At 42.8% G+C, this 18,990-nt stretch overlaps 1 protein-coding gene across 1 annotated transcript in view; it reads right to left on the reverse strand.

Annotated features, from left to right (window-relative positions):
- Positions 1 to 18,990, reverse strand: part of Twsg1 (twisted gastrulation BMP signaling modulator 1) — a 36,954-nt gene that overhangs the window by 10,423 nt on the left and 7,541 nt on the right. The window contains exon 3 of the mRNA XM_028777969.1: positions 9,373 to 9,472. Coding sequence (XP_028633802.1) covers positions 9,373 to 9,472 — 100 coding nt within the window. The remainder of the gene's footprint in view (positions 1 to 9,372; positions 9,473 to 18,990) is intronic.

Below are 18,990 nucleotides of genomic sequence, written 5' to 3' on the forward strand. Positions count from 1 at the left end.
CTTGAACTCAGATCTGCCTGACTGCCTCCTGAGTGCTGGGATTAAACGTATGCTTCAACCATACCTGGCTGACTTTCCCCCCACCTCTCTATTTTAAATCTTTCTTTTCTTGAGCATCCTGTTATATCTCCCATCTGTTTGTTCTATAGTTCATGACATTCTAATATTTATTTTATCATTTTATATGTATGGGTATTTTACCTGCATTCATATCTGCAATATCTATGCACTGTGTGCATGCAATGTCAATGGAAGCCTGAAGAGGGCACTAGATCCCCAGGAACTGGAGTTACAGATGGCTGTGAGCCACCACATAGGTGCTAAGAACTGAACCTGGGTCCTTAAAGGGCTCTTAACCACTGAGCCATGTCCCCAGCCCCCAAATCCTGATATTAATTTCAATATTCAATATTGATCTCTTCTATTTAATATTTGTTCTAGTAATACTGAAACAAATGCTTTTTGTAATTGTTTTTTACAGTACAGATACATTTTCTCAAGAAAACAATCAGCTACAGATTTACCCTCTGTGTTGCTGGCATTTGCCCTGTTTTTGTGTCCAGTCCTTAGACTGGGGACACCTTTCCCTCTCTGGAGCGCCTGCATGATGAAGACCCAACTTTGACCCTAGTCTAGAGTTTCTTTCTCCCTGATGCACCCATTAAGCGGAACCTACAGAGCCTCTAAGGGTTTACATGGGATTATTCCACCATAATCATCTTTAATGGAAATTCTTAGAATTTGTTCCAATCTGTTTACAAAATAGCGATGATCTCTCTTTCACTTTAGATAGCTAATGAAAACCCAATTAAGCTTCCATCTTTTATTTCTCTTTATTGTTCAGTGTTTCCAATTATATCCAAACATTTGATTTTACTAGTGTTTTTTGTGCAAGGGTAGATGATAGGTAAATGTAGACTATCATGTTGAGCTGGAAGATGCATTTACTTAGGATGAACATTTATTTCATCAAACACCCACCTTGTATCTTTCCTAGATATTTGGACGTAGTTTCTTATATGGCATGTCCATCTAAGAACATAACAATGGCCTGGAGAGATGGCTCAGTGGTTAAGAGCACCAGCTGCTTTTCTAATGGACCTGGGTTTGATTCCTAGCACACACATGGCAGCTCATAACCATCTGTAACTCCTGTTCCAGGTACGCAATATCCTCTTCCAACCTCTGTGGGTACTGGGCATAGGTGTGGCACACAGATGCACATCCTGGTATTTGGTTAACACCCTCTTTTCTCACTCTGTCACAGTCAATCCAGTCAATAAACCCAGTTAATAACATACCCACACTCCACAGGGTTACTGTAAAAAGTAAAGGAAATAATTTATTAGAAGGGCTTAGCAATAGAGATTAACTTACTTTTTTAGTCAGCATACAAAGTAATGCCTGTCATCATAGCATCTCTTCTCCTCTCACCCTCTGTGTGTGTGTGTGCGCGCGCATGCACTGGTTTTAATGAGAATGGCTTTTGTAGATTCATGTGTTTGAATGTTTGACCCATAGGGAGTGGTACTATTAGGAGGTGTGGCCTTGTTGGGTAGGTGTGGCTTTATTGGAGGAAGAGTGTCACTCTGAGGTGGGCTTTGAGGTCTCAGTTGCTTAAGTTCTATGTAGTGTCACATTCACTTCTGCTGCTGGTGGTGGATCAAGATGTAGAACTCTCTACTCCTTCTCCAGCACCATGTTTGCCAGCACACCACCATGTTTCCTGCCATGATAATAATGGACTAAACCTCTGCAACTGTAAGCTAGCCCCAATTAAATGGCTTTCTTTGTAAGAGTTGCCTTGGTCATAGTGTCTCTTCACAGCAATAGAAACCCTAAGTAAGGGGGCTGGAGAGATGGCTCAGTGGTTAAGAGCACTGACTGCACTTCCAGAGGTCCTGAGTTCAAATCCCAGCAACCACATGGTGGCTCACAACCATCTGTAATGAGATCTGATGCCCTCTTCTGGTGTGTCTGAAGACAGCTACAGTGTATTCATATATAATAAATAAATAAATCTTTAAAAAAAAAAAAAAAAAAAAAGACTTAAAAAAAAAAAAGAATTAAAAAAAAAAAAACCCTAAGTAAGACAGGAAGGATTAGGAGCTGTAGCCTTGTTGGAGGAAGTGTCACTGGGAGTGGGCTTTGAGGTTTAAAACTCTCACACCATTACCACTTCGTGCTCTGCCTCCTATTTCTAGATAATATTAAGTCTCAAAAACTGGGACAAGGCCAGGCGGTGGTGGCGCACGCCTTTAATCCCAGCACTTGGGAGGCAGAGGAAGGCGGATTTCTGAGTTCGAGGCCAGCCTGGTCTACAGAGTGAGTTCCAGGACAGCCAGAGCTACACAGAGAAACCCTGTCTCAAAAAACCAAAAAAGAAAAAGAAAAAGAAAAAACCTGGGACAAGTCACTGAGGTGCCTATTAAAAGAATGCTTGCCAGGTCTCCCAGCATCCCCCAGGACCTGTGGCTCCTCCCAGGGGCTGGGCTTCTGCTTTCCTTCCCCCAGCAGGATCCTATCCCTCCACATCTCTCCTTTCATGGTCTGGTTTAGTCAGCTGGCCATGTCCAGCCTGGACTTTTCCCTCTGCCTGCTTTCTCCCTTATATCTACAATAAGAATCTTCTCCACACTTTGGGAGTGGTCATGCTTTCCTTTCCTTTTATGTTTTCATTCATCTGGTGCCAAAACCACAGAATGGGCATAAATGAGCTCCCTTCCAAAGGACTAGGCTTCTCCAAACCAAGCTACTGATCTGACTCTCCTAAGGTGTATGTGGAACATTTCTTTTGGCTGGTCCCATCGTATTTGATTCTAAATCTAGAGTCCACCTATTCAGCTGCTCTTCCCCTCACCATCTCTTAACCACCCATCTCTCCTGGCCTACTTGGGAAGTCTCCTCTCTGTGGCTTCCTGGAGTCTGCCACACCTTCCAGGCCTCCCATCATGTGGGACTCTCCCTGCTCTGCACTCTGGGGCCCCACCACTTGGGCAACTCTCCGTTTACTAAGCCTGCAGCATCTCTGTGCCCTCAGGGTCTCTAAGATACTAAATCCCTCCTTTGGGTGGAGTTTCTGTTGGTTCCTTCTTGTCCTTAATGGCTACACTGCTCTCTGTCTCTCAGCTCTCTCTAGGAGCTTACTGGTATCTTCCCTATGGCATGGAGTTCGTTTCGAGACTCTTTCTCCTTGGATTCAATTTTTTCCATGGACTCAGAGATTTTATTAAAGTCTTGCTGCAAACAGCTTTGCCCTAGTACACAGCTCAAGGCAAAATGCATGGTTGAGTTCCAAATTCTCAAAGACTGTAACAACTTCTGCTACCACACAAGCAAATGATCCCAAAGTCTCTTATTGCTAAAGCTTTCCAAGTTTCCATTCTTGAAAATCTTTTATCACCATGATGAAATGGAAAATTAAGCGTTCTTTAAAAAGTTGGTTGGATGGTGTTTTGCTGGAGCAAACATGTGAAGGAACGTTAAGCTGAAATGGCCACAGGAGAAAGGATGTTCTGCTAAAGCAAGCACATGAAAGGACACGTGATGAGGATTCTTTGCTAACAACACACATGTACTGTGTGTTACATTGTGTAGTTGAGCTACATTCGTTGGGACTCCATAGAAAGAAACGCATAAAAAAATTCTGGTGGTACACTGCAGGTTCTTTTTTTTTTTTTTTTTTTTTTTTTGGTTTTTCGAGACAGGGTCTCTCTGTATAGCCCTGGCTGTCCTGAAACTCACTCTGTAGACCAGGCTGGCCTCGAACTCAGAAATCCGCCTACCTTTGCCTCATGAGTGCTGGGATTAAAGGCGTGCGCCACCACCGCCCAACACTGCAGGTTCTTGCTGCTTCCATGGACTCAGGCTGATTGGATGCACATGTTGAGGTAAGACATGTGCTAAGGCAAGACTCGTGGAGGACATGTGATGTTTGGAGGGTATAAATATGACTTTAGAGTGACAGAGACAGAGCTTGGCTTGCTGGTACAATTAGCTGTGCAACACTTGTGGGTCTCACATCTTCACTGATCTTTTCTTCCCTGAGAGAGGCACAACCAAGAACTTCTCTTGGTGTCCCTCCCAGTTCTTCCTGCTGACATGTACCAAGGCCGAGACCTGGCTGTCTGTTCCAGTTGTGTCACCGCTGCTGCTAACCTGACTCTACCAAACTGGACTGCTGGTGTATCTGTGAGGTGTTTGCAAGTGGGTCCGAGCCACTGCTGCTAACCTGTGAACTGAACTGCAGATTTTCAGACAACACAGACAGGAGTTGCTCCAAAGAACCTTTCTAAACAGGTCCACTTCCCCCATATCCTTTCTTTCCCACTACCTCAGGTGAGTGGTGGGCTAACAGGGAGGTTAAAGTGTTTAAGAACCATCATTAAGCCAGGCGGTAGTGGCGCACGCCTTTAATCCCAGCACTTGGGAGGCAGAGGCAGGCGGATTTCTAAGTTCGAGAGTTCGAGGCTAGCCTGGTCTACAGAGTGAGTTCCAGGACAGCCAGGGCTACACAGAGAAACCCTGTCTCGAAAAACCAAACCCCCCCCCCCCAAAAAAAGAACCATCATTAAAAATAAGGTTTGAAAAAACTAAAGTTACACTACAATTTCTCTGCACTCTGCTCTCAAGAAATCTTTTAAGACTATTGTGTAAACAGTCTTTACCTCAGGATTTGTAAATTCATTGGGTGTAGTAAAAAAATCTGTAGCAAAATTTGGCTTAAATCCTGCAACAAAAAGTTTATAGTTAAAAACCTATACATGGGTAATTTTAATTTGCTACAACATACTATATATGTAATACAACTTTTGTTTAGGATATATTATAAATGTAACTTGGATTCAACTCTTGTTTAAACATATAGAGTCATATAAAAAGCTCTGATGTTTTATAATGATGCACTATAAAGGGATAAAGTTCCCAATCTCTATGGACTGAATTTATAGTTTGAAGTTTTATTTTGGTTCTAAAGGATCTTCAATTAAATCTTTAACTCAAATTTTTAAGACTTAAACTTAACAGGGATAAAGCTGTAAAATCCTAATCTTATAAAAGCTACTAACTTGTAAACTGTTAAAGATAATTAAGACATGTAAGTTAACGGTCAGTTAACTTACTGACCTCATAAAGGATCCATGTTCTTTAATTCTCTCAGAGCTATGCTTATTGCCATGTGTGGTGGTTTAAATATGCTTGGCCAGGGACTGGCACTATTAGGAGATGTGGGCTTGTTGGAGTAGGTGTGGGCTTGTTGGAAGAAGTGTGTCAGCTCCTAGCAGCAGCAACTGTAAGGTCTCTAAAGACAGATGGGGTGCTGAGGACTCCCCCTGGACTATGAAAATGCTCAGCACTTGGGAAAACTGCCCATGTCTCACCTGCCTGCCGTCCTCTGCCTGGTAAAAGTGAGGTAGTTTCCCTGGAGCCTCCTCCACAGCAAAACCTCTCAGACACTCTGGGACCTCGGAGCCAAAGGCCGAGCTGCTCTGTGCTGCAGCTAAAGATTTAATGCTGTCATGTTTGATAGCCAAAGATAGACCACTGCCCCCAACAAGCCACCTAGACCATGGTAGCCTAGGGGAACTGCCCAGGTAGCAGTGAGTCTCTGTCACTTTAATTGATACACAGGTCATTTGTATTATACTATTTGCTAAGGTTTAGTCTCAGATCTCTGAGGATGTTGATGGCTAGGCTAAGAGTAGTTTTGTGGGTTATACAGCATCAGTCAAACAAGCTCCTTCCCCAAGGCTGCAGATGCCTTGTTAGTTCATTTAAGTCAGGCCTCAGGACTCATTTTTCTAGGACTACTAGGTCTTCTGTTGAGAAAAGCTGACACAATTTACCTTGCTGACAGACCTCACTCTGAAGGAGATAAAGTCACAAAATGAGTTTAAAGTGTTTCAGATTTCATTCCCTCTCTATGCCATTGTTAGACTTTGAGAGTTCAGGGTTTTAGCTTTAATTAATAGAGTTCTGATAAGCTATTAATGTAGCCCTGATAAATTTTCTTTGATTGTCTCCTAAGAATGGAAAAAGAGTGTTTCTGCTGAAAACACCTCTGTCCAATCTACACATTCAACCCTCTTTTACTATTACTCAGGGGCATGAGTCTTTACATGTGGATTCAGTACAGATTACAAACAATGCTAATGTTAATATACCTAAAATTCTTATCTCTTTTTCTAAACTTACAAAATTCTTGTCAGGGAGTCGTGAGACTTGGATCCACCTATTACAGGTCAAATGGACTCCAGATAAGAACTCTTTAGTCAACCAAGCCTAAGCTCTCCCTCACTGCCTACCCTGTTTACCCTTGAGGTGGGATCCCCCTTCTCCTGGTCTTGGGATTCCTCTCCTCTCCTAGACTACCAGGACCATGGGCCTGTAACTGTCAAATGTACACCTAAGATGGAAGTTTTACCCCAAATTTACCTTCTATTGTTATTTTGTACCTGTCCCAGCAGATTGCCAATCAACTAAAACTGCCTTTGATGGCCAGTGCTGGTGTTCCTTGGAACCTACATCCCAGAGGTCTCCAAAGCTGTCAGCATTTCACTAGTCCCAGGTGGTCTCACAGAACCTGGGTAGCAGGCAAAACAGATACCACCCAGTCTGCACTCCTGTCTCCCTTCTCAGCTTTGTCCTACATTCCAGCCTTCCTGGATCCCCCCAATTTTAACAGGAAGTAGTTATAGAAGAGATTACATCACTCCTTTAACATCAACAAAAGGCTAGAATGTTATGTCTCAGAAACCAGGGACAAATGGCTAACTGAGGTGCCTATTAACATATCAAAACAGATGCAGGCCAGCTCTCCCAGCATCTCTCAGTACCTGAGACTGCCCAGCTTTCCTCACCTTACCCTAAACCTCTTCTCCCAGGGACTGAGCTTCCTCTTCCCTTCCCTGGCACAGGCCACCTCTCCTGGTTGGTGGCTTTTCTGCTCTCCCTTTCCCTCTCATGGTTCCTGTTTTGTCAGCTGGTCATATTCAGCCTGGATTCTTCCTATTGCCTGCTTTCTTCCTTATAGCTACAATAAACATCTCTTATTTATTTACTTTAGGAGTAGTTATATCCTCTTTTAATTTTATCTTTTCATTCAGATAAGATGTAAGCTCTCAGCTATGCCTGCCTGCCTGCTGCCATGCTCCTCCCGCCATGATGGTCATGCCCTTTAGCCCTCTGGAACTGTGAGCCTCCAAATTAAATGCTTCCTTTTATAAGTTGACTTGATAATAGTGTTTCATCACAGCAATAAAAAAGTAACTAAGACTCTGTGTGTGTGTGTGTGAGAGAGAGAGAGAGAGTGTGTGTGTGTGTGTGTGTGTGAGAGAGAGAGAGAGAGAGAGAGAAGGAGGCGGGAAGGGAGAAGGATTACACGTTTCTCTCATCTACTCCTTTGCCCATACATCCCTCCTGGCAGCCCCCTGCTCCAGCACATCCTCTGTCTTCCCTCACACAGCCTCTTTGCTTCACTGTTCACGAATTCCATTACCATCTCCATTTCTTATCTCCTTTATGATCTCTTCTCTCCTCTCCCAAATCTGTTTCTACCTTCATCATCCACAAACATTGCACAGATGCGCACATCCACACTTACAACCATGCCTGGTTTTAGTGGCTCTTTCTAAAAGCCAAACTCACTATTTCTTCTTTTTAAAGTTTACTTTTTTATTTTATGTACATTGGTGTTTTACCTACACATATGTCTGTTGTGTGAGGGTGTCTAATCACTTGGATTACAGACGGTTGTGAGCTTTCATGTGAGGGCTGGGAATTGAGCCAGGATGAACCATCTCTCCAGCCCTTTAATATTTCTTTTCATGATTGGTCTATTTATTTGGTCTCTAGAGATAAGGTCTTACTACAGCTCAGCTTCTCCTGCTTGGCCTCCCAACAGCTATGACTACAGATATGTGATATCATGTTCAACTTCAAGCCCAAATATTTCTGTTGCCTATTAGCTAAAAACAGTACAGGGGCCAGTGAGACAGCTCAATGAGTAGAAGCACTTGCCACTGAGTCTGACACATACAGCTAACACATGTTCAAGGCTCTGGGGATCCGATTTAGACCTGCAGATTCAATGGCAAGCCTGTACACTGGTGTGATGGCCCAGCAAATAAAGGCTCTTGGGCACAGGCCTGAGAACCTCAGCTCGATCCCATCAATCCCACAAGGTGGCAGAAGAAAACCAACTTCTGAGGTTGTCCTCTGACCTCTATTCACACACACCCACACACAATAAATAAATAATAAACGGCAGTCCAAAATACAAAAAAAAAAAAAAAAAAGAGCATTCCAATCACACAAAACTTTTTATCTATGGTTTTGTTTCTGACCTAGAAACAGATGGTTTCAGGAAAAAGTAGTCTAATTAAAATAATACTAGCTATCTGGTGTTTTAACTTGTATATTAGTAACCTTTGGATAATTAAATTTCAGAAGGTAGATATGGTTGAGAACCTTTTACCAATAATACCTGCAATCTTTACAGAAAGAACATGTTGGACTATAGGATGAAAACAAGCAAGGACTCTGAGTAAAAATCAGAAAGAGATAAACTCGTGATGAGGTCAGTGGCTGAGAGGATCTGGATTCCATTCCCAGCACCATGTGGCAGCTTACAACTGTCTCTAACTGCAGGGAGCCAGCAGCCCCTTCTGGCCTCCACAGGCCTTGCAACCAATGTGCACCAACATACACACAAGCATCCATACACGTAAAACAAAAATAAATGAAGAGGGAAGAAAAAATCAGTTCTCCCCCTCTGCCCCCATCCCCTTTGGTAGGTAATCTCACTAGGACCTCACACGTGGCAGATATGTGTTCTGCTACCAAGAGTCCCTTCTGTCCCATGTTTTTCTTTCTCTTTCTTCTTTTGTTCATTTTCTTGTTTTATTTTGAGACACGTAGGCATTGAACTCATTCTGTGAACACATGCATGCCTTGAATTTGTGATCCTCCTGCTTCAGCCTTCTGAATAGCTGGGATTATAAGCCTCTGCCACCCAGCCTGGCATCTGAGAAACTCATTGCAGGGAGTTGGGAAGAAAGCTTGTTACACAAAGTGTGTACGAAGGCACATACACCTGAGGCAGAAGACAAAGGCTGTGTCCTAACTGGAGTCCTCTCAGAAGATGTACCCCACCCATGAAAAGTGGGGGACAGTTTCTACCTAAAAGGAAGGGAAGTCACAGGACTGCAAAGGTCTGTAAGGGAACCTAATGGAAGGCTGCTGTCTGCAACAACAGTGTGTGTGCATGTGTGCGTGAGTGTGTGGACAGCCCCCCCCCCCTTACATCATTTAAAGTCCAGGATTCCATTCTGTGCTTTAGAGAAGGTCAGAAGACAGCCCTGGCTGTGGACTTACCGACACAGTCGCAGCACTCGTCCCACAGGGCCCCAAGGCACAGCATGCACTCCTTACAGCAGGGGCAATTCCCTTCTCCAGGCCGGCACTGGCAGAGCTCCTGAGAATACGACAGACTTTAAAGCCAAATCCCAAACAACTGTAACCAAAATTCTGAGCAAAAAATAACCTGCAGCATTTCATTTATAAAAATTTACTCCTGCTGTACTTTTCTTTCAACAACATCATTTCCAGGTCGTGACAAATAGGTTTTTATTTCCTTTGGATGTATGCAATGAACAAAGATGTTTAAACAATGAAAACATTTTGCTTCATAACGCATAACTTTATACCATCTCCATGTGTAATTCTGCAGAAGAACTTTCCCAGTTACTGCACTCGCCAGCTAAGTTATGTGAAGGAAAGCTGACTAATAATGAGACCTGTGGTTGGCCAATATAGAAAGTGTCAATAAGAACATTCTCTAGGAGCTGTCAGGGAGGGGTCAGTGGCTAAGAGCACCGACTAGGCCAGAGGACCAAGATAGGTTCCCAGCATCTACTTGGCAGGCAGCTCACATCCATCTGCAACTCCAATTAAAGAGGATCTGACACACTCTTCTGGCCTCCACAGGTAACACACTCACATGCTCATGTGAGCGCTCTCTCTCTCTCTCCTCTCTCTCCTCTCTCTCCCTCTCTCTCCCCTGCCCCCACCATGTCTTTGTCTCTCTCTCTCTCACACACACACTCACACAAACATACAGACACATACAGTGCACATACATACATACATAAAACATAACCATAAAGATATTTTTTCAAAACAAAACACCAATATTTTTTTAAAATTGTTAGTTTGGATTCTAGTGTAATTGTATATATAGTCCCAGCCCTCCAGAGATTGATCTAAGCAAATTACAATTTCAAGGCCAGCCTGGGCTTCACAGCAAAACTTTGTCTAAAACAAATAAAAATACATCCAATAGCAAGGGCCAGTGATTTCGCTTTGTAAACCTAGCATGAGCAAGGACTTGGGTTCACTCTCCAACACTTCAAACACAAAAATACTATGGGAGGGCTAAGGGAACAGACAGCCCAATAGTGGGTTGCTTGCCTGGGTCATGCAAGGTGTGGCATTCCATCCGTGGCACCACATTCACATACACAATTTTATTTATTAATATATGATACATGGAAGCAGTGTGCTTTCATAGATTATTTACAGGCACGGTAACAAGTGTTTTTCCTTTCTGAACTGTAACTCCATGATCACTCCCTTTATGGGGCAGAGGCTTTAGGGTAAAGAGACCTGGGCTAGGATAGTGGACCAGAAGCAGCCCACATGTGATGCAGTGAATGAGAAAAGTCAGGATAACAGAGAACGGACAACTTCAAACAAAGACGGAAAGTGCCAGAAATAAAGGGGAGAGCGTGGACAGCTGAGGACCAACTCAGAGGAAAAGAGCCACAGCCCATCCATGGCCTCCTGATAAGGAAGGGACACAGAAACCTTCAGGAGGCAAGCCAGCCGTCCTGATAAAAAGACTATGGACTCAACCCAAGATCAAGCCTGGAATCCATTTGGGGGTTCTCATCTGACCAAAACTCCTCTACTCAATGGGTCAGCACTCAAGAGGAGAGTTGGCCAGTCTCTCACTCCCCATACCTCAGGAACTATAGCCAGAATCATCTTGAGAATGATTAAGACTGAGCTATCCCCAAATCAGTCAAGTCAGGAAACCAAGGATCAACCTACCTCAAGGATGAACAACAGCTACAGGACGCTGTTGCAGATGACAAGGGCCAACAGGCACCTGAAGAATACAGGTACCAGGACTGGGCACCAGAGGATACAGTACGGTCAGCAGCCCTATCCTTGGTGGAGATCTAACATGCACATGGAGCTCATAGCATCAGTTAGGGGCCAGTGAGATGGCTGAGAAAACAAATGCCAAAAAGTTGAAGACATGAGTTCAATCCTTGGGGCCCACATGGGAAGAGAAAACCAACTCTTGTAAGTTGTCCTCTGGTTTTACATGGGCACCATGGATATGTGTATGTGTGTGAAGGCGCATGTGTGCATATTGAATCCTGAGGCTGTCTTCCTCAATTGCTCTCCATGTTATATAGTGAGGCAGAATCTCTTGCCAGGTCACAGCTCTTGGTCTCTGTTAGTCTGACTAGCTAGCCTGCTCTGGCCTCCACCTCCTGTGAAGTGGGGCTGTGAGCAGGCCACCATACCACTGGGGACATGAACACTAGCCCTCATGCTTACAGGGTAAGAGGTTAACTCACTGATCTGTCTTCCTACACCTCTGATACATGTCTAACAAAATAATGATTTCTCTAATACCCTGATATAAAATACTAAAATCTGCAGTCCATCCTTAGTGCCTTAAGTGTCTTCTCAATCTCATCTGCACTGTGTGAACGTCCTTGCTGTTCTGCTGTCCGTCCTTGCTGCAGTTGACGGGTCTGACTGTGCATGGCTGCCATGACCCTGCAGTCCTCCTTGGTCTCCTGAGAGACACAGTTACAGATGTGTCCCATGATGTTCTTTAATACTGCCGTCAAAAACCTCCTTAGCTTTCCCTTCCACTTTTTTTTTAAAAGATTTATTTATTTTATTTATGAGTACACTGTAGCTGTCTTCAGACACTCCAGAAGAGGGCATCTAATCTCATTATGGGTGGTTGTGAGCCGCCATGTGGTTGTTGGGATTTGAACTCAGGACCTCTGGAAGAGCAGTCAGTGCTCTTAACCGCTAAGCCATCTCTCCAGGCCCCCCTCCACTTTTAAAAAACATAAAAGTATTTGAAAACCCTCCTCTTCTTAAACAGAAAAATGACAGAGGTAAAATGTGACATTTTCTTTGAACTCGGTTATTTATATATTTCACCAACTTCACTATGAATAAACTGCTTAGTCAAATGGAACATGTGATCAAACCAAACACAACATTCACAGACGTCTGAAACAGAAAGTGACTCAAAGCTTCCAATTACTTTCTGTGGCCACATTCCCCACAGTTCTGCAGTCAGTTCTAGTTACTCATGGCTGCTTTCTGTTCAGTTCACTGCTTCATGCTCCCAAAGCTTCCATCAGAGCGGATGATTCTCATTTTTCCAATGAAGGTATAAAATGCACAGAACATTCACTTGGTAAGTGGCTAGGAGTTGACTTTGGCTTGAGTTAGACATTACTGCTTCATACAGTTTGGAATGAGAACCATAAAGCATATTTCTGTCTAGCATTTCAATACCTGGTTGTTGGTCTTTCCTAGAGAAAGATCAAACAGTGGCGTTCTGTAAGCTGTGGAAGCTCTCCCTACTGACGCTGGGGCCAAGCCACAGTTTATAAAGGTAAAACAGGACTGGTTGAGCACTTCGCAGGGGCTTTAGCCCAGTGCTTAAGTCTTTCATTGCTTCAGCCAGTTACTGGTGACATCATCTGTTGTCCAACTTCATCACAGTGCAGATGACCCCAAGTTCCCAGTGACACCGGTTCTTCTGACTCTAGGCCTTAGCCTCACACGTCAGAGCAGGAAACTCAATGTTTATTGCCTGTGTGAAGGATCCCATTAGGTGTTTTAAAATATTGATGACCACATTGTTCAGTAACTTTATAACAGAAAAAAAGAAAATGTATACTAAATGGAAAACTAAACATTAGGCTCTCAGGTTATCCTCATAAACTAGCAGGAGGGTTTAGTAAGAATATGGACACTTCTTAAAAAGTTTAAATGAAAAGAAACTAAGGTAAAATTTGAGACTAATTATTTAATTTTTAAAATTAATTATGTGTCTATCCATGTGCACGGGCACATGTGGAATGACATGTACGTGGAAGTCATAGGAAGTCAGGTCACATCACAGGTCACATCCTGCTGAGCCATTCTGCAGCTCAAGTCCCATCATTTAACATACACCAAGTGAGAGAGGGCAGGTATGGGCGATGGACTCAGTGCATGGTTTTATTTATAAGACATTCTGGCAAGCACAAACTGTAAAATAGAAATGGAACCAGGCTTGGGAGCACATATCTTTAATCCCAGCACTCAGAAAGGAAGACCCAGGAGGATCAAGAGTTAAAGGCTAGCCTTTGCTACATAGCAAACTAAAGACCAGCCTGAACCATATAAATTATTTCTTAAAAAACAAAACGCAGAGCCAAACAAAAAAGCAGGAAAAAGGAGTGGGCGGGAGAAAACCAATGTAGAAGCTGTTTAAGAGAGAAGACTTTAGTGCAAACCAAAATCTTACTGACAACAGGTCAGAGTAAATGAAGTGAGAGATTAATATAGAATCTCACTGTGCTAAGGAAACCAGGAAAGATACTTGTTGGCTGTGATGTCTGAATGAAAATGGTCCCCACAGGCTCACTGGGAGTGGCATCATTTGAAAGATTGTTAGAGTAGGTTTGACCTTGATGGAGAAAGTATATTCCTGGGGGTTGGGCTATGAGGTTTTGAAAGCCCATGCTAGGGCCAGTGTGGGTCAGCTGTGGCTCTCAGCTACTGCTCCAGGCCATGCCTGTTTCCCTGCTGCCATGCTTCCTGCCATGATGGTCATGGACTCACTCTCTGAGACTGTAAAACAGACCCAGTGAAATGCTTTCTTTTATGAGAGTTATCATGGTCACAGTGTCCCCTTGCAACAGTACCACACTGACTAAGACACTATTCCCAATATCTGAGAAAAGTAACGTAAAGAAGACGGTTTCGTTTTGACTCTCAGTCCACCATACTAGGTACATGGTGACAGGCAGTTCTGAGGCAACAAGCGCATGCGGCTATAACACCTTACCTTCCTACATCCCAGTAGGAAAGGAGCAGAGAAGAAGGAATGGTACCCTGGCTTTCTTCTTTTCCTCCTTCCATCTGTCTGAGACCCAGTCTATTGAGTGATGTGCTACCATCCTCAATGGGTGGGTCCCCTCTTCAGCTAATCCTCTCTGGAAATGCCTCAAAGACATGCCCATAGCATGTCTCCTAGTAGGTGATTCTAACTAAACCTAGCCAAGATGACAATGATGGTTAACTGTCACAGACAACCATCATACTACCTAAGCTGATTATCTGAGGTACTCTGTCACATTGTTAGAAAGCTAACAGCCCATGGCAGACATGGTTGATCCAAATTTGTTATTTATTTTTTTTATTGATCTGAATTTTAAGTGTTAAAGTTTATTATTTTAAATTACATGTTATTTTATTTATTTATTTATTTAGTGAGTGTGTGTGTGTGTGTGTGTATGTGTGCTGCACCATATCATATATGTGGAGGTCAGAGGACAAGTTGTAGGCATTGGTTCTCCCCTTCTTCCCTTCCCACCCTGTGGGTCTCAGGTACTGAACTCAGGTTATCGTCTGGGCAGTAGGTGTTTTTACCCCATTAACTACCTTACCAATTCTAAAACTTTTTATAAAAGCAGCAAAGCAGTAAAATCCAGTCAAAAGCAGCGTCCTACATTACAGCTTCCCACTTCAAACAGGGCGGCTGCACCACCCACTTGAGCAGGGTATGCACCAAGACAACCACTGGCTTGTTGATGTTTAAAGCAAGATTTCTTCCCAGTCAAAGCACACAATAAATATTTATACAGGGACCACCCTTATGCATAGCAGCTTGTAGGAGCGGCTGGAATGACTGGACTGCCTTGACCGCTTGCAACCATCCTGGTAAAATATTTACATGACCAACAGACCGTGGTCTTCATGACCTTTCAGGGAAACGTTGTTATATTTAGTTATTTCATGAATGCTCTGACTAAACATAAGCAAATGCTCTCACATCTTCACAGTACATCACTTCAGCACTACAGATGTTGTTCAAACCAAACTAACAAAGGAAAACCTAAGTTCCTTAAGGAACATCCTGTTATAAACTATGGCTATGGCATTACTTTTTTTTTGACTGCTGGGAACTGAACCCAGAGCCTTTAACATTAGATAAGTTCTCTGTTACATTACCAGAATATATCTCTGTGTTGTTGCTGTTGTTGTTGTTATCATCATTATTATAATATGTGGATGGGTATTTTGCCTGCAAGTATGTCTGTGCACCATGTATGCTCACTGAGGCAAGAAGAGAGCATCAGGTCCCTAGAATTGGTATTACAGATGCAATCTGTCATGTGGGTGCTAGAAATCAAACCCAGCTCCTCTGAAAGAACAGCGAGTGCATCTAGTTGCTGAGCCACCTCTCCAGCTCCAAAGTTCTTTCTTAAAGTACTTACCCTCCTACTTGTCTTATGTTAATCATTTCTAAGCATGTTAGTGACTTAGAGAGAGAAGCTATGATCACCACTTACAATGGCAACATACCTTGTGCTCTGCAGACCACAGCAAGTGGTTCTGTAACGACAGCTCAGTGGCCTGCACAGAAGAGCAAACCTGTGGCAATGCTTTACCTTTGCACTGTGATCAGCTACTTACATACTGTCTTGATGGGCTGAAGGGAGAGCTTAGCAGTTAAGAGCACTGGAAATCAAGCTCTTCCAGAGGACCTGGGTTTCATTCCTAGACTTACATGGTAGCTCACAACCATCTGTAACTCCAATCTCAGGGTATCCAACTCCCTTCTCAGGCCTCTGTGGGCACCAGAAATGTGTGTGGAACACAGACATACATGCAGGCAAGGCACCTATACACATAAAAGTAATTTCTTAAAAACTGAATAGTTAGTATACTAAAAGCTACAAATACAGTTAAAAGAAATTCAAGAGCCGGGTGGTGGTGGCGGCGCACGCCTTTAATCCCAGCACTTGGGAGGCAGAGGCAGGTGGATTTCTGAGTTCGAGGCCAGCCTGGTCTACAGAGTGAGTTCCAGGACAGCCAGGGCTACACAGAGAAACCCTGTCTCGGAAAAAAAAAAATGCAAGAAAATCCAAATAAAAGATAAGTTATACAATTTCATGAATTAAAAATCAATATTGTTAAATGTCATCATTTTACAAATTGATCTACAAATTTAATATACTCCTTGGGAAAACAGGCATGGACAGCCCTAAAGCCACAGTCTCTGAAAGGAATAATTAAAAAAACTCAACTTCACTGAAATATAAAACTTCTGATCTACAGAATACATTCCAAGAACAAGATGGCAAACCAGACTAAGAGAAAATACATGTAAAAACCTACCTGATAAGGACTGCTACCCAAGACATAAGAAGAACTCAAACTCAATAATAAACTGGATTAAAAGCCCAGCATGGTGGCACATGCCTTACATCCCAGCATTCAGGAGGCAGAGGCAGGTCGATGGCTGAGTTCGAGGGCAGCCTGGTTAACATAGCAAGCTCCAGTATAGCTAGACTACACAGAGAAACCTTGTTTCAAAAAACCCCAAAACCTAACCAAACCAACCAACCAAACAATACAACTGGATTGAATAAGGAATAAAAGTCCTTAAGACAATTTCTTTTTTTTTAGGGAGGAAAGGGTTTATTCAGCTTACACTTCCACATAGCTGTTCATCACCAATGGATCAGGACAGGAACTCACACAGGGTGGGAACTTAGAGGCAGAAATGGATGCAGAATCCATAGAGGAATGTTGCTTACTAGCTTAATTCCCCTGGGTTGCTCAGCTTACCTTCTTATAGAACCCAAGGCTACTAGCCCAGGGAAGGCACCACCTACAATGGACTAGGCCCTCCCCACCTGATCACTAATTAAGAAAATGCCTTACAGCTGCATCTCATGGAGGCATTTCCTCTAGAGAGGCTTTCTCTGTGATAACTCCAGATTGTGTCAAGTTGACACACAAAACCAGCCAGTACAACAGGTAACAAAAGACTTAGCCAGAAATTCTGAAAAAGAATTTATCTTTACTGTTATATGTTTCTAGTTAAGACAATTTCTAAAGAAGGTGCACACATATAGTTAAAAAAAATATGAAGACATTCCACATCATGGTGTGTGTGTTTTCATGCTGGAGAGTCCAGGGTTTCATATTATGTTAGACATGTGTGCTTTTGTTGAGCTGTACGCCCAGCCCAGGGAGTTGTAAATGACAACAATCATGAAATTCTACCTCAGATCTACTCAAACAGTGAATACCTAAGGTGGATGCTGAGGAGCAGCGAGAACTCTCACTTAACACTGCCAGGAAGATACAGCCACACTGTGGGATATTAATCAACAAGAAAGAAGTAAGAATGGTAGCCATGATGGCTAATCTTGGTTGTCAACTTGACTACATCTGGAATTAACTAAAACCCAAGAGGCTGGGTACATTTTTGAGGGATTTTTCTTTTCTTTTCTTTTTTTTTTTTTTTAAAGATTTATTTATTTATTTTATTATGAGTACACTGTAGCTGTCTTCGGACACACCAGAAGAGGGCATCCAATCTCACTATGGATGGTTGTGAGCCACCATGTGGTTGCTGGGATTTGAACTCTGGACCTCTGGAAGAGCAGTCAGTGCTCTTAACCGCTGAGCCATCTCTCCAGCCCCCTTGAGGGATTTTTCTTAATGAAACATTTTGAATGGGAAGATTCACTTTTAATCCAGACCTTTTGAGGTGGGAAGACTCACCTTTAGTTGGAGTCACACCCCCTTGGCAGCCTAGATAACGGACATGGAGGAAGGAGGCTTGCTCTCTCTCTGTTTACTCACTAGTAAGTCACTCCTTCACTGGCACTAGAGCCGATTTCTTCAAGATTCTGAGGTACACTAAAGTCCAGCCTCATGGACTGAACAACTACTGGATTCTTGTACCTTCCATTGGTAGACAGCAATTACTGGACTAGCTAGACCAAAGCCTTCACTCTATTCTAATAAATCCCCTTTCTACAGATAGCTAGATACATAGATTGACAGACAGGTAGATAGACAGATAGACTGATTCATTCTATCAGTTCTTTTCCCCCAGACAATTCTGACTAATACAGTAGCCATGAAAAACCATGGCAGAAACACTTTGCTGAGTGAAAGAAGACACATTTATTATTATGATCCCAACTCTACAGCACTCTGGCAATAGTCAAAAGATAGATAATCAAAAGAAGAAGTGGTTGTTAAAAGGTTGGAGAGAGGTAGGGAGGCATGACTATATACAGGAGAGATTTAAGGCAATCAAACTATCTTCAAACGAATATCATCATAAATGTACAATATGTGTGCATCTGTTAAAACCCACAGAAAAACTATATGAACAAACTTAAAAATTTTTTTTAAATTTATTTTATTACATGAGTACACTGTAGCTGTTTTCAGACACACCAGAAGAGGGCATCAGATCCTCATTACAGATGGTATTGAGCCACCATGTGGGTGCTGGAAATTGAACTCAGGACCTCTGGAAGAGCAGTCAGTGCTCTTAACCACTGAGCCATCTCTCCAGCCCCCAAAATGGGTTTTAATTAATAATACAGGGTATCAACATTGGTTCATCTGTAGTAAAAAGTATACCACAGTAAAGAAAGATAATGATAGGCAGAAACTGCTGAGTATAGTGGTACATGTCTGTAATCCCAGGTTTTCAATAGGTTGAGGCAGGAGGATTCCAAGTTCAAGACCAGCATAAGTAAAACAGCAAGATTGTCTCAACAACAACAACAACATATTGAAAAAGAATAAACTTAGACAAAGAGTAGAGGGGAACTCTGTACTCATTTTTTTTCTATAGACCAA

Source organism: Grammomys surdaster, unplaced genomic scaffold, assembly GCF_004785775.1.
Source record: "Grammomys surdaster isolate TR1022 unplaced genomic scaffold, NIH_TR_1.0 318, whole genome shotgun sequence".
Classification (NCBI taxonomy): domain Eukaryota; kingdom Metazoa; phylum Chordata; class Mammalia; order Rodentia; family Muridae; genus Grammomys; species Grammomys surdaster.